The 27622-nt window shown below is 41.0% G+C and overlaps 2 protein-coding genes across 2 annotated transcripts in view; one reads left to right on the top strand and one right to left on the bottom strand.

Moving 5' to 3' along the window:
* Window positions 1-22862, top strand: part of col28a1a (collagen, type XXVIII, alpha 1a) — a gene marked incomplete at both ends in the record, with an annotated part of 30327 nt that extends 7465 nt beyond the window's left edge. Inside the window, 22 exons of the mRNA XM_084157157.1 lie at window positions 128-196; window positions 710-778; window positions 924-992; window positions 1117-1185; window positions 1499-1570; window positions 9212-9280; window positions 9973-10044; window positions 13291-13359; window positions 13638-13706; window positions 13841-13909; window positions 14217-14285; window positions 14477-14545; window positions 14776-14844; window positions 15670-15738; window positions 15933-16013; window positions 16106-16141; window positions 16245-16281; window positions 16596-16822; window positions 17100-17427; window positions 18979-19121; window positions 19458-19770; window positions 22690-22862. Coding sequence (XP_084013283.1) covers window positions 128-196; window positions 710-778; window positions 924-992; window positions 1117-1185; window positions 1499-1570; window positions 9212-9280; window positions 9973-10044; window positions 13291-13359; window positions 13638-13706; window positions 13841-13909; window positions 14217-14285; window positions 14477-14545; window positions 14776-14844; window positions 15670-15738; window positions 15933-16013; window positions 16106-16141; window positions 16245-16281; window positions 16596-16822; window positions 17100-17427; window positions 18979-19121; window positions 19458-19770; window positions 22690-22862 — 2310 coding nt within the window. The remainder of the gene's footprint in view (window positions 1-127; window positions 197-709; window positions 779-923; window positions 993-1116; window positions 1186-1498; window positions 1571-9211; window positions 9281-9972; window positions 10045-13290; window positions 13360-13637; window positions 13707-13840; window positions 13910-14216; window positions 14286-14476; window positions 14546-14775; window positions 14845-15669; window positions 15739-15932; window positions 16014-16105; window positions 16142-16244; window positions 16282-16595; window positions 16823-17099; window positions 17428-18978; window positions 19122-19457; window positions 19771-22689) is intronic.
* A 1066-nt stretch (window positions 22863-23928) lies between these two features.
* Window positions 23929-27443, bottom strand: LOC311122682 (glycoprotein-N-acetylgalactosamine 3-beta-galactosyltransferase 1-like; the record flags this gene model as incomplete). The annotated part of the gene is made up of 3 exons (XM_084158091.1): window positions 23929-24138; window positions 25175-25839; window positions 27272-27443. 3 exons carry the CDS (start codon window positions 27441-27443, stop codon window positions 23929-23931), a joined length of 1047 nt encoding a protein of 348 aa, XP_084014217.1.
* Between the last annotated feature and the right edge of the window lie 179 nt (window positions 27444-27622).

Genomic DNA, 27622 nt, shown 5'->3' on the forward strand with positions numbered 1-27622 from the left:
CCACTGAATAGTCTAGCTTGAATATGTACTGTATGTGAGATATGACATGTAGGAATCACATATCTTTCTTATTTATACAGTAAAGTGTGTACCTAGCTAATGGCTCAGTGTCCTTTATGTGTTTCAGGGTGACAGGGGTTACGAGGGTCCTAAGGGCATCCGCGGCACCCAGGGTTCAGGGTTCAAAGGTGACAAGGTATGTTAGCCCTAACCCTGACCTTAAACTTAACCCTAAACCATCTCAAGATGGAAGGTATTGAACAGACATCATGAATTGCTGTGTGTCTATGTTGATGATGGTCATGAAAACATTGTGTACAGTAAGGCAGGGGTTCTCAAAGTGGGGAACTGCAGAGGGTCCGCGGCCAAATTCTTTTGTCTGCCTCAAGGCAACATTTGTAGAATAGCAGGAAATGTGCTTTAAAACTTCAAAATTGTCTCTCTGATGTCAAGAGGGGGGCCTTTTAAATGTTAATTCCCAGGGGCCGAGACTTGATATGTCCGGCCATGCACTGCGGAAGTCATAGTAAAACTGCTTGTATGCTATTTTTATCACACTCTAAAGTAGGAGTTGTGTTCTGATATTATGACAGTCCCTTATGAAGTTGCTATCATAAAAGGGGTACCGACGCAAAAAAAAAAGTTTGGGAACCCCTGCACTAAGGGATTACCGCTTATCCCCTGATCCCTCTAACCTCTTGACCTCCAGGGAAACACAGGAGCCCCAGGTTTGCCAGGATTGGTGGGTTTTCCAGGTGCAGGGATCCAAGGAGAAAAGGCAGGCCTATCAAATTATTCCATTATTTGTTCTACTGTTTCCACTCTGTTCCACTATTTCAATTTGTATCCCACTGACATTCTGTTTGTTGGATCACTCACGTATAACTGAACTGACTCTTCTCTGCCCCTCTCTCTCTTTGCAGGGAGACAATGGTCCATCTGGGTCTTCCGGCCCTCGGGGGCCACCAGGGTTGGGAATAGTTGGTCCAAAGGTGGGTGGAACTAAATATGGTGGTGGGTGACATGGTACATTGCCCCCTTACTCAAATCCAGACCTCGATGTCTGTAGTACTGCTGGTTTTCATTCAGGGACTGATTCAGTTGTCTTCTCCACAGGGTGACCAGGGTTTCCCAGGAGAGCATGGACCACAGGGAGAGAGAGGAGTCGGGGAGCCAGGGTCAAAGGTGAGTGGATGGCAAAAGTCCCCAATGCAACATACAACACAGGACATTATATACATGTACTGTATGTACCAGTGGAGGCTGCTGAGGGGAGGACGGCTCATAATAATGTCTGGAACGGAGTAAATGGAATGGCATCAAACACATGGAAACCATGTGTTTTATGTATTTGATACCATTCCACCTATTCCACTCCAGCCATTACCACGAGCCTGTTCTCCCCAATTAAGGTACCACCAACCTCCTGTGGTATGTGCAGCTGAGATGAGCAGGTGTTGAATGTGGAGGTGTGTGTCTGATCTTTGGTCGTCTCCAGGGTGAACCAGGACCTGACGGATCCTCTGGGATACCTGGTATACCTGGGGAAGATGGAGCGGTCGGACCTAAGGTAAGCAAGGGGTCAAAGGAGGTCAAAGTTAATTTAGAGGTCAAAGTTAATTGGGCCCCATTGTATATTTACTAGAGTGTAAAGTTAGGAATGATTTGCTCTAAAGTTTAAGTAATCTTTATTCGTCCAACTGCTTTAAAATGCACACGCAAATGCACAGAGCACAGCCATTTGAAATAGTTAACTTGCTAACTCGTTCATTAACCTTTACGGACCAAATAATGATGATCCACACTTCTTTGACAATATATATAATTAATGATGAACTCTGCAAGCAATTCAAGACTCTATTATTATGGTGGGAGATTATAATACAGTTTTAAATAGCTCAATGGACCGTAAAAGAAATCACACTACAAACAATCACCCTCATGCTCTTAAGGAAATCATGAATGTCATGGATACATTAGAACTATTAGATATATGGAGGCTTAAATATCCTGATCTAGTGAGATATACATGGCGGAGACTCAATCAAGCTAGTCGTCTTGACTTCTTTCTTATGTAATTCTCGTTGGCACCAAAAGTTTAAAAAGTGTTGATAGGGGAGAGAATGCGGTCGGACCATCATATAATTGGCATATACATTACTCTTACTGAATTTCCACGTGGGCGAGGATATTGGAAATGTAATCAAAGCCTATTGGATGATAACTTCTTTTTAACTAGGACAGAGGAATTTATAACTGATTTTTTCCGACATAACATAGGTACAGCAAATCCCCTTATTGTATGGGACACCTTTAAATGTGCCTTTAGAGGCCATGCAATTCAGTACTCATCTCGAAAACAAAAGCAATTTAGGTCAAAAGAGTCCACACTAACAAAGGAAATAGAAGGTCTAACAGAACAGATAGATAGCAATAAAAACTGTAACATAGAGGCTCAGAATAAATGAGAGGAAAAACAAAAATAAATGGAGAAACTTATTCAAGAAAGATCAAGTGTAATATATTATAAAAATAAACCAAACTGGATGGAATATGGGAAAAATGCACCAAATTCATTTTTAATCTTCAACATAGGAATGCTACCAAAAATAATTTATTGAAACTGGTTACAAATGACGGAGTCACCCATGATTCACCAAATGATATTTTGAAGGAGGAAACAAAGTACTTTAAGCATATGTTTTCGTTTCAGTCGCCTCCATCTCCTCTAACTGAAGCAAATTGTAGAGATTTTTTTCTATTGATAATGTAAAATGAATAGCCATACAGAAAGACTCATGTGAAGGTGAAATTATAGAGGAGGAACTTCTGGATGCAATTAAAGACTTTATGTCCGGGATGGGTTGGATGGCATACCAGTCGAGGTATACCAAACCTTTTTTGATATACTCAGAGGACCGTTATTAGCATGTTTTAACCACTCCTATGTAAATGGTAGATTATCAGACACTCAAGAAGAAGGTCTGATTTCATTATTACTGAAACAGGATTCAAGTAGAAAATATAAAGATCCAGTCCATTAAAAAAATTGGAGGCCCCTTACACTTCAGTGTTGTGATGCAAAAATTCTAGCAAAATGTATAGTGCATAGAATTAAAAAGGTATTGTCAGACATTATTCATTCTAATCAGACAGGTTTTTTACATGGGCGATACATTGGAGATAATATAAGGCAAGTACTGGAAACAATAGAACACTATGAAAAATCTGGGAAACCAGGCTTACTATTCATAGCAGACTTCGAAAAGGCATTGGATAAAGTATGACTGGGGTTTATATATAAATGCCTGGAGCATTAAAATTTTGGACAATCTCTTATAAATTGGGATAAAATCATGTATAGTAACCCTAGGTGTAAAATAGTAAATAATGGCTATTTCTCAGAAAGTTTTTAACTGTCAAGAGGAGTGAAACAAGGTTGTCCACTATCGGTATATCTATTTATTATTGCCATCGAGATGTTAGTTATTAAAATCTGATCTAACAATAATAACAAGGGATTAGAAATCCAGGGCATAAAAACAAAGGTGTCATTGTACACTGATGATTCATGTTTTCTTTTTTTAATCCACAACTTGAATCCCTCCACAGCCTCACAGAGGATCTAGATATATTTTCTAACCTCTCTGGATTACAACCAAATTATGATAAATGTACTATATTACGTATTGGATCACTAAAAAATAAAAGTTTTACATTACCATGTAGTTTACCAATAAAATGGTCTGACGGTGATGTGGATATACTCGGAATACATATCCCAAATGAAATAAATGATCTCACTCCAATACATCTTCATAGAAAGTTAGCAAAAATAGATAAGATCCTGCTACCATAGAAAGGTAAATACGTGTCAATTTTTGGAAAAATCACCCTGATGAACTCTTTAGTATTATCCCAGTTTACCTACAGTGGGGAAAAAAAGTATTTAGTCAGCCACCAATTGTGCAAGTTCTCCCACTTAAAAAGATGAGAGAGGCCTGTAATTTTCATCATAGGTACACGTCAACTATGACAGACAAATTGAGGATTTTTTTCCCCAGAAAATCACATTGTAGGATTTTTTATGAATTTATTTGCAAACTATGGTGGAAAATAAGTATTTGGTCAATAACAAAAGTTTCTCAATACTTTTTGTATATACCCTTTGTTGGCAATGACACAGGTCAAACGTTTTCTGTAAGTCTTCACAAGGCTTTCACACATTGTTGCTGGTATTTTGGCCCATTCCTCCATGCAGATCTCCTCTAGAGCAGTGATGTTTTGGGGCTGTCGCTGGGCAACACGGACTTTCAACTCCCTCCAAAGATTTTCTATGGGGTTGAGATCTGGAGACTGGCTAGGCCACTCCAGGACCTTGAAAGGCTTCTTACGAAGCCACTCCTTCGTTGCCCGGGTGGTGTGTTTGGGATCATTGTCATGCTGAAAGACCCAGCCACGTTACATCTTCAATGCCCTTGCTGATGGAAGGAGGTTTTCACTCAAAATCTCACGATACATGGCCCCATTCATTCTTTCCTTTACACGGATCAGTCGTCCTGGTCCCTTTGCAGAAAAACAGCCCCAAAGCATGATGTTTCCACCCCCATGCTTCACAGTAGGTATGGTGTTCTTTGGATGCAACTCAGCATTCTTTGTCCTCCAAACACGACGAGTTGAGTTTTTACCAAAAAGTTATATTTTGGTTTCATCTGACCATATGACATTCTCCCAATCCTCTTCTGGATCATCCAAATGCACTCTAGCAAACTTCAGACGGGCCTGGACCTGTACTGGCTTAAGCAGGGGGACACGTCTGGCACTGCAGGATTTGAGTCCCTGGCAGCGTAGTGTGTTACTGATGGTAGGCTTTGTTACTTTGGTCCCAGCTCTCTGCAGGTCATTCGCAAGATTCACTAGATCCCCCCGTGTGGTTCTGGGATTTTTGCTCACTGTTCTTGTGATCATTTTGACCCCACGGGGTGAGATCTTGCGTGGAGCCCCAGATCAAGGGAGATTATCAGTGGTCTTGTATGTCTTCCATTTCCTAATAATTGCTCCCACAGTTGATTTCTTCAAACCAAGCTGCTTACCTATTGCAGATTCAGTCTTCCCAGCCTGGTGCAGGTCTACAATTTTGTTTCTGGTGTCCTTTGACAGCTCTTTGGTCTTGGCCATAGTGGAGTTTGGAGTGTGACTGTTTGAGATTGTGGACAGGTGTCTTTTATACTGATAACAAGTTCAAACAGGTGCCATTAATACAGGTAACGAGTGGAGGACAGAGGAGCCTCTTAAAGAAGAAGTTACAGGTCTGTGAGAGCCAGAAATCTTGCTTGTTTGTAGGTGACCAAATACTTATTTTCCACCATAATTTGCAAATAAATTCATAAAAAATCCTACAATGTGATTTTCTGGAAATGTTTTTCTCAATTTGTCTGTCCTAGTTGATGTGTACCTATGATGAAAAGTACAGGCCTCTCTCATCTTTTTAAGTGGGAGAACTTGCACAATTGGTGGCTGACTAAATACTTTTTTCCCCACTGTATTTGCTTATGGTCTTGCCTACGCCTAGCGAACAGTTTTTTAAATTATATGAGAAAAAAATATTCCATTTTATTTGGAACGGCTAGCCAGACAAAATTAAACGGGCCTATTTATATAATGAATATGAATTCGGAGGAGAGAAATTATTAAATATTAAAGCATTAGACCTATCACTAAAAGCTTTAGTCATTCAAAAGTTATACTTAAATCCGAACTGGTTCTCTAGCAAATTAGTAAGATTGTCTCACCCAATGTTGAAGAATGGCCTTTTTCCCTTTATTCAGATTACAACCTCTCACTTTAAGTTATTTGAAAAGGAAATAATCTCCCAAATATCACCATTTCTAAAACAAGCCATAGAAAGTTGGTTGCAATTTCAATTTAATCCTCCAGAAACGACAGAACAAATAATGTAACAAATATTGTGGTTAAACTCAAATATACTAATTGATCAAAAAACTTTTTTTTTTTTACAAAATGTTTAATAAAGGTATAATCTTCGTAAATGATATTATCGGTAGGACTGGTGGAGTTATGTCGCACATGCAGCTGACAAAAACATATGGAAATGTCTGCTCTACCCAAAATTACAACCAAATAATTGCAGCATTACCGCAAAAATGGAGAAGGAAAGTGGAAGGGGGAAAAAGTAAGGAACTTGTCTGTCGGCCTTGCATTAAAGACCATAATTGGTTAAAGAAAATTGTAATAAATAAAAAAGTATACCAGTTTCATTTAAGGACCAAAGGATTGACAGCCGTCCCATATAGATTGCAAAATAGTTGGGAAGAGATTTTTGACGTACCGATTCCATGGCATAGTGTTTATGAATTGATACGCAAAACGACGCCGGATTAAAAAATTATTATACAAAATTCTTTCTACCAATATAATGTTATTTATATGGGGGATACAATCTTCCCAGCTCTGCAGATTTTGCTGCGAAGAGACAGAATCATTAGATCATTTGTAGCTTGTTTTTGGACACAGGTCCAGGAATGGTTAAAGGATTGCAATATTTACCTGGAGCTAACCCTGCTGATAGCACTACTGGGTGATCTGAAAAGTCATAGTCAATTGATCAATAATATAATAATACTTTTAGCAAAAATGTTTAGTTTCAATTTACCATCTGTAGAAACAATGAGAATAGAAAGATTCAGAACTTTTGTAAAACATCACAGTACAGTTGAAAAATATATGGCAAATAGAAATCCAATATGGATGGTGTTAAGAGATAGATGGGAGGTGTTGAATGGAGCTGAAGGATGGGACTAATAACAACAAGATAACTAATGTAAAGCATACTGTGTCCATAATAAGTATATAGGTTATAGGTTGAGAGCTTTTGTGAAAGAGCACAAAATATGGCATATAGAAGCAAACCAGATGGACATCATGAAAATGATCTAAGGAAGTTCAGGAGTAAAAACAAACAAAATATAGTTATTGTAGAATTTGACTGTGTCCATAAAATATATATAGTATGTATGGGCTGGAAGTAGAGGTCTAAGCGTTGTTGTTCACTAGTTTACTCCAATTGGGGAAGGGGTGGTGGGGTTGGAAAGTAATGAAGGGAAATATAATTTAAAAAAGGATATGTGTGTGTGTATGGATGTATGTATATATGGATGGATGGATGTATATATATGTGTGTGTATGTACAGTTAAAGTCGGAAGTTTACATACACCTTTCTGGATTTTGTTGTTGTTATTCTGTCTCTACCTGTTCAAATAAACCTACCATTAAAATTATAGACTGAGCATTTCTTTGTCAGTGGGCAAACGTACAAAATCAGCAGGGGATCAAATACTTTTTTCCCACACTGTACACCTTAGCCAAATACATTTAAACTCAGTTTTTCACAATTCCTGACATTTAATCCTAGTAAAAATTCACTGTCTTAGGTCAGTTAGGATCACCACTTTATTTTAAGAATGTGAAATGTCAGAATAATAGTAGAGAGAATTGTTTCTTTCAGCTTTTATTTATTTCATCACATTCCTAGTGGGTCAGAAGTTTACATACACTCAATTAGTATTTGGTAGCATTGCCTTTAAATTGTTTAACTTGGGTCAAACGATTCGGGTAGCCTTCCACAAGCTTCCCACAATAAGTTGGGTGAATTTTGGCCCATTCCTCCTGACAGATCTGGTGTAACTGAGTCAGGTTTGTAGGCCTCCTTGCTCGCACACGCTTTTTCAGTTCTGCCCACACATTTTCTATAAGATTGAGCTCAGGGCTTTGTGATGGCCACTCCAGTACCTTGACTTTGTTGTCCTTAAGCCATTTTGCCACAACTTTGGAAGTATGCTTGGGGTCATTGTCCATTAGGAAGACCCATTTGCGACCAAGCTTTAACTTCCTGACTGATGTCTTGAGATGTTGCTTCAATATATCCACATAATTTCCCTTCCTCATGATGCCATCTATTTTGTGAAGTGCACCAGTCCCTCCTGCAGCAAAGCACACCCACAGCATGATGCTGCCACCCCTGTGCTTCACGGTTGGGATGGTGTTCTTTGGCTTGCAAGCAACCCCCTTTTTCCTCCAAACATAACGATGGTCATTATGGCCAAACAGTTCTATCTTTGTTTCATCAGACCAGAGGACATTTCTCCAAAAAGTACGATCTTTGTCCCCATGTGCAGTTGCAAACCGTAGTCTGTCTTTTTTATGGCGGTTTTGGAGCAGTGGCTTCTATAGGACTCGTTTTACTGTGGATATAGATACTTTTGTACCTGTTTCCTCCAGCATCTTCACATGGTCCTTTGCTGTTGTTCTGGGATTGATTTGCACTTTTCACACCAAAGTACGTTAATCTCTAGGAGACAGAACGCGTCTCCTTTCTGAGCAGTATGACGGCTGCGTGGTCCCATGGTGTTTATACTTGTGTACTATTGTTTGTACAGATGAACGTGGTACCTTCAGGCGTTTGGAAATTGCTCCCAAGGATGACCCAGACTTGTGGAGGTCTACAATTTGTTTTCTGAGGTCTTGGCTAATTTCTTTAGATTTTACCATTATGTCAAGCAAAGAGGCACTGGGTTTGAAGGTAGGCCTTGAAATACATCCACAGGTACACCTCCAATTGACTCAAATGATGTCAATTAGCCTATCAGAAGCTTCTAAAGCCATGACATCATTTTCTGGATTTGTCCAAGCTGTTTAAAGGCACAGTCAACTTAGTGTATGTAAACTTCTGACCCACTGTAATTGTGATACAGTGAATTATAAGTGAAATAATCTGTCTGTAGACAATTGTTGGAAAAATGACTTGTGTCATGCTCAAAGTAGATGTCCTAACAGACTTGCCAAACTATAGTTTGTTAACAAGACATTTGTGGAGTGGTTGAAAAACGATTTTTAATGACTCCAACCTAAGTGTATGTAAACTTCTGAATTCAACTGTATGTGTATATGTGTATGTGTATGTGTGTATATATATATGAATATGTATATATATATGTGTATATTTATGTGTATATATATATTTGCGAGAAGAAAAGCATATGTGGGATTGGAAGTGATGCAGACAATTACATTGATGGAAGTTACAATCTATCTGCAATATTAAAGTTGATCTACCCCCTAAAAAAATAAAAAAAATAAAGAAAACTTGTTAATTGTCTGCATTTTTATATTCTCCTTCGTGTCTTGAAACAGGGTGAGATTGGTTTGTCAGGACTGCGAGGGACAGAGGGTGCGCCTGGGAAAGGAATTCCTGGAGAAAAGGTAGAGTTCTTTTTTTGAAGGTTTGGGATCTAGAATGTTTACCCAGACAACCACCCACAGTCCTATCGAAACCTTTGGCACTGTAGTGCTAGCACACCTGCAAACAACTACGTTAAACACAGTGTTACCTGCATCCAGTATAGGAGTCCGTCCGATTATTCAATTCCACCTTAAGCAATACAGGCAATGACATCCTGAATGGTCAACCTTCAAAGTACAGGATGGACATATATTGCGCTGGGCCTTACACAATTGAATTGAGTGAGTTTACTGGTCAAAGGGAGGGTGTGACGGCAGAGAAATCTGCATCATTAACGCCATATTGAACATGCCGTATACATCAGGCTGGATGAATAAACATTTACTGAACATTTTCACAAAGTCAATATCCAATACAACTAGACTCCCTGACCGGTGCTTCACCTTTGAAAGGAAATTCCAAGCAATATTATACGTCAAAATAATAAGACATGAATGGCACCTGTATTGGTAACGGAAGCTCAAACACAGTATTGGTGCATTCCAGAGAATCCTGACAGTGTCAACGTCCCAAATAGCACCATATTCCCTATATAGTGCATTACTTTTAACCATAGCTCTATGGTATGCACATCACAGGTTGGTACATGCTGTGCTCTGTCTTTGTGTGTACAGTTCGTTTTTTGAAGGATTTCACGTGTGTTTGTCTACAGGGTGATCGAGGTGACCGGGGGGTGAGGGGACTACCAGGAATGTCAGGGGCTGTGGGACCTGCAGGAGCCAAGGTATGTTAAAGCCACACTCCTCAATTTGTGCATACCCTTAAAGAGTGGTCCACTGCACTCTCATCAAACTGGGTCCTTTCTATGACTTCTGCCGTGAAACGTTTTGACAATAAAGACCAAAATGGTCAAGAATTTCTTCAGGTCCTAGTTATAGCTTAGCTACCTGAGCAGGTAATATGGGGAATGTTAGGGTTAACGGCTGGCTGGTCACAACTGCTGTGGAAAAGTATAGACTGGAGTCTTTCAGCCAAGGTCCATGTTCACATGATTTCCTTTTATGATGCTTTAAATCAGGGATGGGCAACTTGGTGCCTGTGGACCCCCTTTTGTAGGCTCGCGGACAAATTTCGAAATTGCACCTTGTGTATTATATTAATCTAACTCTCAACAGTAAATTGAGACCGCGACTGAGTTCCCCCCCCCCCCAAAAAAAAAAAAAAAATGGGGGGGAACTCAGTCGCGGTCTCAATTTACTGTTGAGAGTTAGATTAATATAATACACAAGGTGCAATTTCGAAATTTGTTTGCGCATCAGCAGTCAGTCAATTAGCCCATGTCAGCTAACATGTTTTAGATTGGTAAGTTAGTCTAGTGGCCAGCTATCTAAACTTGTAGTAAGCATGGTCGAATTACCGACCGGGGTGGGGCCCATTGATCATCAGTTATCATATTAAAAACATTTGCCTCCACCCTATGGCAAAATGTGTAGAATTGCAGCAAATTAGCTGTAAAACTGTACATTTTGCTCTCCACCCCATGGCAAAATGAGTAGAATTGCATGAAATGTGTTATAAAATTGCTAAATCTTATCACCTCCCCATGGCAAAATGTGTAGAATTGCAGCAAACTTGCTTTGAAATGGCAACATTTTCTCTATGTCCCATGGCAAAATGTGCAGAATTGCAGGAAATGAACTTTAAAACTGAATTGTATGGATGTGGGTATGCAGACCCACGAGTCACTGGGGCCCCTTATGGTGAGTTCTGTTTTTTTGTGGACCCCACCCTCATCAAAGTTGCCCATCCCTGTTGTAGTTAGTTAGATGTTAGGGAATGTTAGGGTTTAATAGAGGAGGCATTAGGGTTTATACCTGGCTTGGTTTTAAGCATTTTTAAAGGGAATTCTAGGGGCTAATGTTAGGGTTCGATTATATGGCTGTTATATGAGTGTCGTCTGAGGTTCTCAGTCAAGTTACATGAGTGGAATGCTGCTTGGAATTCTTCAACTTGATGTTCAGTCTGGGTGGTATTCTGATTTGAGATCTTCACACTTAACACACATTTTTAAGCAAGTCTCCCATTGACATTAAAGAAGTCTGAGTTGTACCAAGTATGTGCGCTGTTTCCTCCAGGGTTCCCAGAAGCATTGACAAGAAGCCAACAACCATTGTTTTCCATCACTGCATTTTACAGCCTGGTCTTATAGACTAGATGTAACACAGTAAATGTAAATCCGGGGACACTCAAATTAGTATGATATGTTACGTTTGGTATGGTTACATAAGAAAGAAGGTTAGTTAAGGCAAAAATGAAAGGAGGGTGGTTGGTCGGAGTGGATGGGTCGGCGTATAACGCGAACATCTAGCAATCCAAAGGTTGCGTGTTCAAATCTCATTTAGCATTTTAGCTAATAGCAACTTTTCAACTACTTACTACTTTTTAGCTACTTTGCAACTACTTAGCATGTTATGTAACCCTTCCCCTAACCCTAACCTTAACCCTTTTGACTAACCCTAACCCTAACCCTTTAACCTAACTCCTAACCTTAACCCCTAGCCTAGCTAATGTTAGCCAGCTAGCTAACGTTAGAATTAGCCACCTAGCCACCCAGCTAACGTTAACCACAACAAATTGGAATTCGTAACATATCATACTAAATGGATGATGGACATCCACAAATTAATACATACCATACGAAAACGTAAGATATCATAATATACTGAACAAAAATATAAACACAACATGTGTTGGTCCTATGTTTCATGAGCTGAAATAAAAGATCTCAGAAATGTCTCTCAAATTATTTGCACTAAGTTCTTTACATCCCTGTTAGTGAGCATTTCTCCTTTGCCAAGATAATCCATCCACCTGACAGGTGTGGCATATCAAGAAGCTGATTAAACGGCATGATCATTACACAGGTACACCTTGTGCTGGGGACAATAAAAGGCCACTCTAAAATGTGCAGTTTTGTCACACAACACAATGCCACAGATGTCTCATGCTGACTGCAGGTATGTCCACCAGTGCTGTTGCCAGAGAATTTTATGTTCACTTTTCTACCATAAGCTGCCTCCAACGTCGTTGTAGAGAATTTGGCAGTACATCCAACCGGCTTCACAACCGGAGACCACGTGTAACCACGGCAGCCCAGGACATTCACATCCGGCTTCTTCACCTGCGGGATCGTGTGAAATCAGCCACCCAGACAGCTGATGAAACAGGAGTATTCCTGTCTGTAATAAAGCCCTTTTGTGGGGAAAAACTCATTGTGATTGGCTGGGCCTGGCTCCACCCATGACTGCACCCCTGCCCAGTCATGTGAAATCCATAGATTAGGGCCTAATTAATTAATTTCAATTGACTGATTTCCTTATATGAACTGTAAATCAGTCAAATCGTTGAAATTGTTGCATGTTGCCTTTATATTTTTCTTCAGTATAAATGGGGCATCTCGGATTTACGTACAAATTAATACGAAATGCTCTGAGACCAGGTTGCATTTTAGTGTCATCAATTCGCATCATGTCACTTCACTTTAAGGGTATGCACACTTCAAACACTGTTTTACTATCAGTGTTTGCCTTCATACCATAATCCTCAGATTTCAAAATACATAAGTATTGCTTAAATTACTTTACAAACTATTTGAGGGACTGATTTATTGTGGCTATTGTGTGATATGAGGTTGTTTGATTAAGGATAAAGAAGACAGATGAACAATATGCTTTATAACGACACCAGTAAGCTATCCCACCCATGACTGTATCTTACATCTCTTTTAGGCTTGTTAATCCTATGAGAGGTCTTTTTTAACAATATGTTTATAATGACAATATCAGTAAACTCCCATTACGCTCTTTTACAGTAGATTTGGCTCATAATATGAGATGTGGCTTTTGAATGCTGGTTCAACATATCAGAGGAACAGGTTGTGTGTGTTTGCTGTAGTTACCTGGCAATTGTTTCTTTGTCATCCGTGAGGTTCATGGTGTCATATATCTCACGTCTCTGTTCTTCTGTTCAGGGAGAGCCTGGCAGTTTTGGAATGATGGGTCTACCAGGTCCTCCTGGCAGGGGCCTACCTGGGTCAAAGGTAAGTGGTATACACACAGGTGCATACAAATACCTGCACACACGCATGCACGTGCACACACACACCATAGTGTCTTAGAAATATCAACTTTTGATTGACCTGGGTTCGAAACCATGGTCCCCTGCGCGCCATAAGCCTGCTAAACTAAAGCCCAGGCATTAACTCTAGGAACTAATTCAAGTCTTTAGGTCTCAGATAAAGTGACTACTGAGTTACACACCCATCCATTTAATGCTCTGTCATACACAGCACTAAAACCTTATTGTCCACATTGACAGGGCGACCTTGGACCAGTGGGGCAGTCAGGGCCTGTAGGAGACCCTGGAGTGGGCATCGCTGGGCCGAAGGTAACCTCAACACACAGCTAGAACACAGCCTAGCTCTGATGCAATGGATTTATTACATTATTACCAAGGTTTTGCAGCAAGCTAGTACTGCAATGACACATATTTTTCTGTTTGTGTGTTTCTCTCCCATTCAGGGTGAGAGGGGGAACCCTGGACCTGTTGGACCACCAGGGTTGAAGGGAGACGGCTATACAGGACCTCAGGTGGGACTATTGATGTTGCTAGTTATTTAAAAACCCTAGTCTAGTTTGCCAGCCCTGTGTCTTTGCACCACCCTATAAGCCTGGCAAGCCAAGCTATGAAAATACGAATGGCAACATTCATGGATTCAAAATAAGAAAATTCCTTGAATATCTGAAGTTACTTGCAGATGTGTGGGAAATTCCGTTTGCCAGTATCACTTGTTTATTAAGCTTACATAGTATCCCCATAGCCTTCATCAGAGCTTTAGTATGCATTGAAAATGAAATCCCAACACATTAACCCAGCCTTGTTCTTGTTGATAAGCAGGGCCTCCCAGGGTTGCCAGGGCAACCAGGAGAGTTGGGACCTGAAGGGAAAGGATTACCTGGTCCTAAGGTAAGCTCTGAACTTACCTTATACACACAATGTTAACTCTAATCCTTCACACAATGAATCACGGTTTTACATACACGGTTTTACATACTCTCTCTCTCTCTCTCTCTCTCTCTCTCTCTCTCATGAGTATATATACTGCACTGTATGTGTACAATGAAACATTAATTCATATTATTTGCCATGTGTTTCAGGGTGACAGAGGTTCATCAGGACTTCCAGGGCCAACAGGACCACCTGGCATTGGTCTGCTGGGACTTAAGGTCAGTGATGACTGGAAACACAGGATTAGTCCAGAAACAGCCTGCATCCACTTGCTCCTAGCCCCTACCCCCTAGCCCCTACCCCGGCATAGACCCTTCATCTGCTGTAGATCTTATTGTATACACTTTTTGTCAACATCTCGTTTCTTTTCAATACCAGTGTCCTTTTAAAAAGGTTTATTTTTGAAAATTGTAATGTGGAACTGAACTAATGTTTGTGTGTTTTGCAGGGTTCTGTGGGTCAGCCAGGTCCACCTGGCCTCTCAGGAATCCCAGGAGAGGGCATCCAGGGGCCCAAGGTAGGGCCTCATTATCACACTGGACTGGCTTGGTGGGGCCTATGATAATGATCATAATGATGATAATGGTGTGATATTTATTGAATACTTATGTCATAGTGACAATATATCAACTGCAATTCTAATTAAATGCCAATGTAATTATAGTACAGTATGTCATTCATGGCCCCAGAAACAAAAGACTGTGCTATGTTCAATTGGGGAACTACAGGTAACTTCCAAAATAAAGGAAACACCAACATGTGTCTTATTAGGGCATTGGGCCACCACGTGCCACCAGAACAGCTTCAATGTGCCTTGGCATAGATTCTACAAGTGTCTGGAACTCTATTGGAGGAATGCAACACCATTCTTCCACAATAAATTCCATCATTTGGTGTTTTGTTGATGGTGGTGGAAAACGCTGTCTCAGGCGCAGCTCTAGAATCTCCCATAACTATTCAATTTGGTTGAGATCTGATGACTGACACACACACACACACACACACCCTTTAACCCCCCTATGCTTCTTCTAGCCATGGTAGCCAAGACAATGGGCAACTGGGCATATTTATACATGACCCTAAGCATGATGGGATGTTTTAATTGCTTAATTAACTCAGGAACCACACCTGTGTGGAAGCACTTGCTTTCAATATACTTTTACTCAAGTGTTTCCTTTATTTTGGTAGCTACCTGTATGTTCAGAGGGAAGTTGGTTTTGGTACTGTCAATCTGACGTGGCACAATATTCTGTATGCTGCTGTATACAGTGTTGTGAGCTGTTACAACATTAGCCATGATTAACCATGCTAAACATTAGTCTTGTCTTTTTGCGACCTTCAGGGGGAGCCTGGGTTCGAGGGGCCAATGGGCCCTCGGGGTCCTCCAGGGGACGGCTTTCCAGGTGAAAAGGTACAAACGTAGCGAACGCTTTTGATCCCTGCGGGAATTGAACCAACAACCTGAGCCACACAGGACTGTAACTGCCAAACAAACACACACAGACCGGTTCAATGCCAACACGGACACACACAACCATTTGCTGTTCACTATAAATGTTCTTCTTGATGTGCTTAACAATACTGTTGTCATATCACTGTACACAGGGAGACAGGGGGATTGGTGGAGACCGTGGGAGGAAAGGAGACAAGGGAGAATTTGGAGAGCCAGGTTCTACAGGACCCATGGTATGATAGTCTTCTTGTCCCTTCATGGCCATAAAAAACATATTTCATGGTTCATGTATATGTTGATTGCTAACATGTGTTCAAACTTGCAGGGGAAATCTGGTGAGAAGGGGGAACCTGGCTTGACAGTGAGTAGAGCACAAAATGCATACTGTTTCATAATGGTACCTTTGTTATGTCTCTCAACCATATTTTTTATATCTTAATAATGTTTTCCTGTTCCACCCACAGAGAGAGGAAGTCATCAAAATTATCAGGGAAAGTTGTGGTGAGTTAAAACAGCTCATTGACTATACATGTGTACAGAACATAAACACTACTGACTTAAAGTGTTAGCCAACGTTTCTTCCTTCTAAGGAACTGTGCACAGAGCTCCCTGGAAAACAGTGGCAATTGTTACTATTGCTGGACAATCCTTTGCTAAATAGATAAAAAATGAATAAATTAAATGTGCTTCTGTTTGCTCTTTGGGTTCTAGGCCAGGTCACTGTAAAACACTTTGTGACAACTGCTGATGTAAAAATGACTTTTTAAATACATTTGATTGATTGATATAGACGGTCTCTCTGTTTATGTTCTCAGGCTGTGGTCTGAAGTGCAGAGAGAGTCCTCTGGAGCTGGTGTTTGTGATTGACAGCTCAGAGAGCGTTGGACCGGAGAACTTCGAGGTGGTCAAGGACTTTGTGAATGCCCTGATTGACCGTGTGTCTGTGAACCGTGAGGCCAGCAGGATCGGTGTGGTCCTCTACAGTCATGTGGACATAGTAGTGGTCAGTCTGAAGCAGCAGTCCAGCCAGAACGACGTCAAGGTCAGTAGTTTTAAAGAAGATGAGTACCTGTCACAGACTGGGTTCGAATCCCGGGTCTCCTGCATGCCACAACTGTGTTAGTCCTCTGAGCTAAAGCATAGACATTCTTGAAGCAGATCTGTGTTTATTCTGCTGTATCCTTTTTCTGTATGATGTTAATTAAATTCACTCTTTCATCCCCTGGTATCTATATATCTGTCTGTCTGTCTGTCTGTCTGTCTGTCTGTCTATCTGTCTATCTATCTGTCTATCTATCTGTCTATGTAATTTCTCTCAGGCTGCAGTGAGGAAGATGCCGTACATGGGGGAGGGCACCTTTACGGGTAGTGCCATTGGGAGAGCCAACCAGCTGTTCCAGGCCTCGCGGCCCGGTGTTCGTAAAGTCGCCGTGGTACTAACCGACGGGCAGGCAGACCGGCGTGACGCAGTGCAGCCCGAGGACGCCGCCAGGGAGGCCCACGCCGCCGGCATTGAGATGTTTGTCATCGGCGTGGTGAATAAGAAAGACCCGCTGTACGCAGAGTTCCAATCTGAGATGATCGCTATCGCCTCCGACCCAGACGAGGAGCATGTGTACCTGATCGATGACTTCATGACGCTGCCCAGTATGTGGTTCTAAATGAAGTTCAAGACGAGATGAAGGCCCCGTGTAGCTCAGTTGTTAGAGCATGGCACTTGCAACGCCAGGGTTGTGGGTTCGTTTCCCACGGGGGGCAGTATAAAAAAACAAAAAACAAAACATGTATGCACTCACTAACTGTAAGTCGCTCTGGATAAGAGCGTCTGCTAAATGACAAAAAATAATAATATGTAAGACTAGATGAAGTTCATGACTCTAGATGAAGTGCTAGACTCTGCCTAGTATATGGTTCTATTTTGGTTTTATTTACATCCACACTCATAGCAGTCAATACAAAATGATATCCATGCAAATGGCACTGGCCTATCTAAATACATATGTTTAAATTGATAAAAGAACAGACAAGGGATCTATTCCAACAAAACTGATGAAGAGCCCCATTAAGGGGTTTGTGAAGGGGATATCTTGATTTCTGTAGATTGGCACGGAACAGTGCCAAAATTGCTTTATAACAATAATATATAAAGCAGCGATTATTTAAAATTGAAGTATTTGAGTTTAAACAAACAGTGTGAAAATGCATTGCACGAAACGGAGTCACTATAGTTGCAGTATTGTAAACTCTTTAAGCGTTATAGATAATGTCTCATCACATCCCAACTATGCTCACTGCGTGGCCTGTTTAAAAATGACATTTGGGAAAATGCCTGCCATCACTACTATGCTAAGATATTTTAAATAACGGCTGACTTTAAAAAGCAACAAATCCCTTTGAAAACAGCCTATGTGTCAACAATATAAATCAGAAACAGTTATTCTAGTTTCAAAATTGACTACAAAGTCTAAATAGGATAATTTTGGTCATAAAGCCAATCTCGTCTAAAACGGAGTTTGGAACATCCGTGCATCACAACGGGTAAATGAAGGTTGGGTTTTGATTAGACGATGTCCATTTGCCCTCTAACATGGGGTGAATAGCTGCAGTGATTGCTCTCTATCCAATAGCATAAACTGTGAGACAGACCTGCCCAGCAGCTCCGACTTTGTTTACATAAGACAACACGTCACGCATTTAACTTGAGAAATACTGCACCAAACACCTTAGTTAGATGTAAAATTGTGCAACTAAAACATCCTTGGTAAAAATGTCCAAATTAATTACAGATTTATTGAGTTACTGTATCTTAGATTCATTCTGGGGATTTTGAGGAAGTGAAATAGGCTTCCACGTCTACACTGTCTCATGGGGGACAAACATCATTAACCAAATGCAGAATCGGTCAGGAAACACATGTACAAGACTGAAATCTCGTTTTTCTAATGAGCAACAGAAAAACACAAGTGCCAATCGGTGTGTTCAGTCGCTCTTTAAAGTTTAAACCAAAGGTTATATAAATAACCAAGTGGTGGAGTTCCCGTACACTAGCTAGAGAAACAGGCCAATTACATTATATTATGACTGATGATGATTGATGTTCTATGTTTTGAAACTCCCTGGATGACTATTTAATCATTTAATAGCTTGAAATGAGTTTGGGGTTGATTACAGTCTTTTAAACTGTGTGTCTTGGCACAGCCCTGGAGAGTAAGCTGCTGAATCAGATATGTGAACAGGACGATGGAACCCTCTTCATCCCCAACCCCATACCCACCCCCGAGGTTTACAGAGTGCTTCCAGACAGGGGGGGCATACCTGACTTTGAGGACGATTACAGAAGAGTAAGAGAAAACACTTTTAGGATGAACTTACGGGATGAACTTACTAAGACATTACAGTAAACATTACAAACAATGGACAAAACCACATGAAAGTAGACATTACAAACAATAGACAAAACCACATGAAAGTAGACATTGCACATTATCATACCACTACCAATACACAAATTACACTCTAACCAACTATGTATTACACTCTAATAAACTACATATGACTCTAAAAAGCTACTTAAGACTCTACCATCCAGTCTGTTACCATGACCGCTACAGCAACCACTATGTCTGGAATGCGTAGTCACTTTATATTTCTTCCACTGTATATTTCTCCCTCTCCAGCCTGGACCACCAATATTTGAGACTGAGAGACCTCCCTCCTCACAAGCCCCAGAGTCCCCCGGCTTCAAAGAGAATGAAATTGACACTGGCAAGACGACATCGGTTTTCAAGGTACCCCTGAACAAGCTCACAGACATCATGACAGCAGCATCAGGGGGCAGAGGGGGGAAGCAGCAACCCCCTGTTATCTCTATGGTGGGACCCCAGACCCCCCAGACACCCACCAACTGGCTGTATGTCCCCAAGACCACACAGGCTCCTCCCCCCCGAACACAGCCACCTCCACCCCCACTCCCAGACATCTTTGTACCAGGTGAGTCTCTTTTTTTTATTGACCATTTGAGAAAGTACATTATGTAGGTTACATCTCGAACTGTACGAACAAGTAATTCTGAAAGATTTCCTCATTACATCTTATTTATTTGTAACACCATATTGACGACTTTTTATCACGTCAAACATGTGTATTGTTTGTCTTTGTGTGGCTTATCAAGCTCCGCCGTCTTATCTACAGATGGATTTCTTCACACGTTTGCTTACACCATACACCCACTAGAAATGTTTTGTCTATGGTAGACTCAGATCTGTTTCCTTGTTCATGGTATGTCATAATGTTACAAAACCAGTTGTCACATCTTCAACAAACAGATGGTATTAACCCGTTTGTCTCTCTGTTAGTCTATGTGTGTTAAAGTATAAAGTCCTATAAGCATTTATAAAACAAGTGTAATGCTTTTAACTTGTTATAAGGATGTAGAAGTCTTTATAAAGTCTTACAAAAACCAAAGAGAAGAGACAGAATCATTAGATCATTAGTTTTGGTAGCACTGCTGGGTGATTTAAAAAGTAATAGTCAATCGATCAATAATATAACAATATTCTTAGCAAAAATGTTTATCTTTAATTTAGAATCAGTAGAATCTATGAGAATAGAAAGGTTCAGAACTTTTGTGAAACATCACAGCACAGTTGAAACATATGGCAAATAGAAATCAAAACTGGATGGTGTCCAGAGATAGATGGGAGGGGTTGAGTGGCGCTGAAGGATGGGACTAAAAACAAACAAAAGATAACTATTGTAAAATATACTGTATCTGTAAAATGTATTTAGTACACTGCTCAAAAAAATAAAGGGAACACTTAAACAACACAATGTAACTCCAAGTCAATCACACTTCTGTGAAATCAAACTGTCCACTTAGGAAGCAACACTGATTGACAATACATTTCACATGCTGTTGTGCAAATGGAATAGACAACAGGTGGAAATTATAGGCAATTAGCAAGACACCCCCAATAAAGGACTGGTTTTGCAGGTGGTGACCACAGACCACTTCTCAGTTCCTATGCTTCCTGGCTGATGTTTTGGTCACTTTTGAATGCTGGCGGTGCTTTCACTCTAGTGGTAGTATGAGACGGAGTCTACAACCCACACAAGTGGCTCAGGTAGTGCAGCTCATCCAGGATGGCACATCAATGCGAGCTGTGGTTAGAAGGTTTGCTGTGTCTGTCAGCGTAGTGTCCAGAGCATGGAGGCGCTACCAGGAGACAGGCCAGTACATCAGGAGACGTGGAGGAGGCCGTAGGAGGGCAACAACCCAGCAGCAGGACTGCTACCTCCGCCTTTGTGCAAGGAGGAGCAGGAGGAGCACTGCCAGAGCCCTGCAAAATGACCTCCAGCAGGCCACAAATGTGCATGTGTCTGCTCAAACGGTCAGAAACAGACTCCATGAGGGTGGTATGAGGGCCCGACGTCCACAGGTGGGGGTTGTGCTTACAGCCCAACACTGTGCAGGACGTTTGGCATTTGCCAGAGAACACCAAGATTGGCAAATTCGCCACTGGCGCCCTGTGCTCTTCACAGATGAAAGCTGAGCACATGTGACAGACGTGACAGAGTCTGGAGACGCCGTGGAGAACGTTCTGCTGCCTGCAACATCCTCCAGCATGACAGGTTTGGCAGTGGGTCAGTCATGGTGTGGGGTGGCATTTCTTTGGGGGGGCCGCACAGCCCTCCATGTGCTCGCCAGAGGTAGCCTGACTGCCATTAGGTACCGAGATGAGATCCTCAGACCCCTTGTGAGACCATATGCTGGTGCGGTTGGCCCTGGGTTCCTCCTAATGCAAGACAATGCTAGACCTCATGTGGCTGGAGTGTGTCAGCAGTTCCTGCAAGAGGAAGGCATTGATGCTATGGACTGGCCCACCCGTTCCCCAGACCTGAATCCAATTGAGCACATCTGGGACATCATGTCTCGCTCCATCCACCAACGCCACGTTGCACCACAGACTGTCCAGGAGTTGGCGGATGCTTTAGTCCAGGTCTGGGAGGAGATCCCTCAGGAGACCATCCGCCACCTCATCAGGAGCATGCCCAGGCGTTGTAGGGAGGTCATACAGGCACGTGGAGGCCACACACACTACTGAGCCTCATTTTGACTTGTTTTAAGGACATTACATCAAAGTTGGATCAGCCTGTAGTGTGGTTTTCCACTTTAATTTTGAGGGTGACTCCAAATCCAGACCTCCATGGGTTGATACATTTGATTTCTATTGATAACTTTTGTGTGATTTTGTTGTCAGCACATTCAACTATGTAAAGAAAAAAGTATTTAATAAGATTATTTCATTCATTCAGATCTAGGATGTGTTATTTTAGTGTTCCCTTTATTTTTTTGAGCAGTGGATATATAAGCTGGAAGTAGAAGCCTAAGTGTTGTTGTCCATTAGTTTACTCCAATTAGGGGAAGAGTTAGGGGAAAATAATAAAGGAAAATATATTTAAAAATATATATATAATTTATATACACTACCGTTTAAAAGTTTGGGCTCACTTACAAAAATTCCTTGTTTTCGAAAGAAAAGCTATTTTTTTGTCCATTAAAATAACATCAAATGTATCCGAAATACAGTGTAGACATTGTTAATGTTGTAAATGGCTATTGTAGCTGGAAACGGCTGATTTTTAATGGCATATCTACATAGGCGTACAGAGGACCATTAAGAGCAACCATCAGTCCTGTGTTCTTTCGAAAACAAGGACATTTCTAAGTGACCCCAAACTTTTGAACGGTAGTGTATATTTACCCCAAAAAATATGGGGGATTGGAAATGATGCAGACAATTACATTGATGGAAGCCACAATCTATCTGCAATATTAAAGCTGATCTACCCCCTAAACATAAATAAATACGAATCAAAATTCTTACAAAATCCTCTTGTCTGTTCCAGTGGTGGGGTGCAGACAGCCGTTGGACCCTGGGCCGTGTCGTCAGTATGTGGTCAGGTGGTACTACGACCCGGAAGCCAACTCCTGCGCCCAGTTCTGGTACGGAGGTTGCCAGGGTAACGGAAACCAGTTTGAGTCGGAGGCCGGGTGCAGGAGCGGCTGCGTCCGCACGTAACAGACAGTTGTGCTTTGTTTAAAGAGAGAAGGGCCGTGTGCAAAGCCTGCACATTCCCCAATGATGATGTCAGAGGGATGCACTGAGGACATGGGCTCCTATCTATCTATGGCTGCGTCCCAATTCTCCCAAGGATGGGGAGTTTGTAAGTGTATACTTTGCAGAAGGGTGGAGAATTGTGACATAGGCTTTCTATCACTTACAGTTTGACCAAAGCTCAGGCAAACAACAGCACTGCTACACTGATGCTCCAGAGAGGACCTGTATACTGTCTCTTTATTCTCTGTTATGTTCTTTATGTAGTCTGTGACCACCCCCTGTACTGTACAAATGTTCAACCTGTTTTTATTTTTTATATTTTCACACACCCTTGTTTTTACCCATTGTGTTGCTTAAAATAATTGTCCATTAAAAGACACCTTAATAACTTCCAAACCATAAACCTGTGAACTGAACAGATTCTCACAGGTCAGGATTCTCATGACATAAAATTATCTATCTACTGTATGTGTGTGCTGTGTTGAGTCCAGTTTTATCTCAGTTTCATCTTTAGCTAACAAACTGAATGTGATATATCGCGCTAGACCTCCAGAAACCTGTAGAAGACATAAAGTAAATACTTCTATTTTCATATTAACAAACCATGTTAACCTTTGTTTTACTGTAAGTTGTAAAAAAGGAACACTTGACTCCAAAATATATTTTGTTTAATAGCAAAGAAGAAAATGTGAAGCTCACACAACAGACTGAACTTGTTTGTTTTAATAAATATATAATAAAATAAAATACAAAATATAGAGTGCCTAAATCAAAAGCAACGTCAGCTAGAATAAATATCATAGGTACTTTGGAATGACATAAACAGGGGAAATGATTGACACTTGTGGTCAGTAGTGCAAACCTACAGTTAAAGGCACAGTCTACTGTTATACAATGAATAGTAAATGCCTTATGAGCTTAGAACAACTGTCATTTCCCCAGTCTCATCGCTCAGCATACCAAACAAAGTGGCAGGGTCAGCTGTTGTTTCTGGCATTTAAACATGACACAGTAATACGTGATTTCTTCAGTGTAGTAGTCTGTCTATGTTATCTCTGTGTTTAGCAGAGACAGGTGTGGTTGTGTTACTTTCAATTTCAGTTGCTGCAGCATCAGAGTTGTACCTGTACTGGTATCCATAGGGCCGTAGATGATAGGTGAGGTATTCCAGTGTGTACATCTGTACATTGTAGATGTAGTGAAATGATATGGTGTGATCTGAACAACATTCTGGGCCCTGGGAGAAAGAAAAACGACAGTCTGATTGAGTATATTAATAATCGTTTAGTTAGTGTACAAAGCCTGTATAAAACATTCTAGAAGTGTTTATAAACTGAACAAAAATATAAATGCACATGCAACAATTTCAAAGATTTTACTAAGTTACAGTTCATATAAGGAAATCAGTCAATTGAAATAAATTCACTAGGCCCTAATCTATGGATTTCACATGACTGGGAATACAGATATGCATCTACCTGTTAGTCACTGATACCTGAAAATGAAAATGTAATTCTCTGGCAACAGCTCTTGTGAATATTCCTGCAGTCAGCATGCCAATTGCACACTCCCTCAAAACTTGAGACATCTGTGGCATTGTGTTGTGTGACAAAACTGCACATTTTAGAGTGCCCTTTTATTGTCCCCAGCACAAGGTGCACCTGTGTAATGATCATGTTGTTTAATCAACTTCTTGATATGCCACACCTGTCAGGTGGATGGATTATCTTGGCAAAGGAGAAATGCTCACTAACAGGGATGTAAACACATTTTTGCACAACATTTGAGAGAAATAAGCTTTTTGTGCTATTGGAAAATGTTGGGGATATTTTATTTCAGCTACTGAAATATGGGACCAACACTTTACATGTTGCGTTTATATTTTTGTGTAGTATATAAGGCTCTGCGATAGACTAGCGTCCTGTCCAGGGGGTGTACTTGTACATCAAGCTGCCTCACGCTACAGAAACAAGATATAGGCTCCTGCTCCTATAAGCCTTCCTGGCTCACACAAACCAAGGCTTGTGCAAGGCTACTTACATATAATAAGTACAAAGCCATGAGTAAATCCATGAGTAAAGATTGACTTTAGCTAGTCAGTCATAACACTGTGAATGCCAAACCCTAAGCACCTATGACAACTCTCCCATAATACACATGATTGAGAGAGCATCACAACCACACAGAGAGTTGAGAATAGAATTGAATAGTATAGAATGGTATGAGTATACTTGACGTAAGTGAACAGTTGATTAGGGGTAGGCTATGCTTACCTCTCTGGGTTTGTAGTAGTCGTAGGAGAGAAACCAAGGCCGTTTTCTGGGTGGCTTTTTGATCAGGTACTTGTCTGGTGGGTAGGGATGAAACGTCTGCCTTCCCTTCACATCTCTGGAGTCCCCTGGCTCCACACCCATTGTCTCCATACACTTCCCCAGAGCCATGTCTTCTATGATGGAGAAGTGGGTACATTTCCCCGTGTCGAATCCCTCGATGAACCTTCTGACGGCTTCTTTACTGAGGACATAGCCGGCGCCACCACTCATGTAACCCTGGTGGACGAACGGGCGGAACCTTCGCCCAAAGTACACAGGCTTCTCCGGGTCCTGTTTGGACAAGGTGTAGCAGAGGTTTTCGATGACCACGAACGTGTCATCATCAGCTTTGAAGACCCAGTCGTAGTCATTGCGGTGATGTTGGTAGATGTACTGGAAGGCTCTGATGGTCTTCCAGTAGAGCTGGGCTCGTCCCTCAGTTACGTTGAGCCCCACCGTGGGGAATTCTGTCTCCACTGAACTCATGTAGAGGATTTTGTTGCATCGCTTGGCCCAGGTGGCCCGGATATGCTTGGTTCTAGACTCCAGGTTCTTAGGCCCAGTCATGATCCAACATAGCAGACGCACCTTCTGGGACAGGTTGGTTGCCACACTCCCGTCCTCATCTGGAAGAGATCATTTAAAGATAATTCATGAAAATTGTAGTCATTTAGCACAGTGGTTCCCAAACTGAGGGGTCGGCCACCCTGAACTCAGTCTGGCTTTCAACTTACTTTTGAAAGTTGTAATAGTAGAATGCACAAGGTGCAATTTTGAAATTGGGTAGTACATCATCAGTTTTCCTCTTGTCATGTCAGTCATTGCCTACCTTAGAGAGCTATTTCTATAGCCCACGTCAACTAATGTTTTTTAGCTAGGTTTTTTAGCCCATAGATTAGATGTTCGAGTCACTCAAATATCACATGAAAACACATTAGGCATGGCAAAAAGTACAGAATTGCAAGACAATTTGCTTTAAAACTGCAACATTTTCTTTGCACCCCATGACAAAATGTGTAGAATTGCAGGAAATAAGTTTTAAACCTGCAAAATGTTCTCTCTGCCAACAAGAGCGGTGTGAACAGTTTGTGTCATGAACAGTGCTTGTGCCCATAGAAATAGGCGTGGCACAGGGGGACCGCGGGATGTACCCCAATGCTGGAAGTGGGGCCTGAGTGAAAAGTTTGGGAACCCCTGATGTAGCAGAGGCACTTATCCAAAGTGTTTGGTTGTGACACGTATTCAGTACAATATGTGGAAGGTTTGGGGTCAATTCCATTTCAATTCCAGTCAATTCAGGAAGTACAATGAAATTCCAACTCCAATTCCAATTATCTTCCAATGCTTTTCAATTAGGAACATTTTGAATTGGAATTGGAATTTGGTTTACTTTCTGAATTGACTGGAATTGAAATGGAATTTACCTAAACCCTGATATCAAACCCCTAGTGTTTCCAGCACTGTGCTCTCTAACCCACCGGCTTCTTGGAATCACAATGCCTTCAGGAATCACTGATGTTTGAAGATTCTCTCACACACATCCAATACAACTCCAGGGTAAAAAACAACAACTTCTACTTAGACTTAAGGCTGGATTACACTTACACTGAGTGCATAAAACATTAAGAACACCTTCCTAATATTGAGTTATACCCCCACAATGTAGTGTAGTTTTCATATACAAACTTTATACGTCAAAACTCAGAATCAAAGACACTTCCCAAAAATTACAAGGTCGCTGTGGTAGAACGTTTCTTTTGATTGGCGATTTTCTGCATTTATTAGAGTGCCATCAGGTAGCCTGATTTCAGATGTTTATGTAACCGTATAAGGGATCATAGCTTTCACCTGAATTCACCTGGTCCGTCTATGTCATTGAAAGAGCAGGTGTTCATAATGTACACTCTGTGTACATCTCCATAGCAAGAGGAAAGAGACCCAATAACCTAGTTGTTTCAATTACATTCGTTTTTGATAACTGAATTATATTACATTGTAATAAAAAATAGATTACAGCATTTTGTAATTTATTATCAATAATAAGTCATAATTAATTACCTGAGTGTATGTGTCTTGGAACCCCCCTGTCATACTGAACTCCACTGGAGTTACCCAGTGAGAGAACAGCTGGGTCTGCAATGCTAGGGTCTGAGTATACAAAGTATTGGATAGACAGAAATCCTATACACAGCCCAGACACAAAGAATACAGTTGAAAGATTGATCCTCATTCCCCTCTTTCAGACCAAACCTTGTGAGTGATACAAAAAAGAAGGAGAAGTGAGTTAGGGCAGATGAACAAGCATGTTACTTCCAGCCTATCAAAATAATATGCAAACATGCAAATATACTGTGTACAGTATACAACTAACATTAATTGTGCTATCATTTTCAAGATCAGTTTACAAGG

Source organism: Coregonus lavaretus (genome assembly GCF_964263955.1).
Source record: "Coregonus lavaretus genome assembly, chromosome: 3".
Taxonomy (NCBI): domain Eukaryota; kingdom Metazoa; phylum Chordata; class Actinopteri; order Salmoniformes; family Salmonidae; genus Coregonus; species Coregonus lavaretus.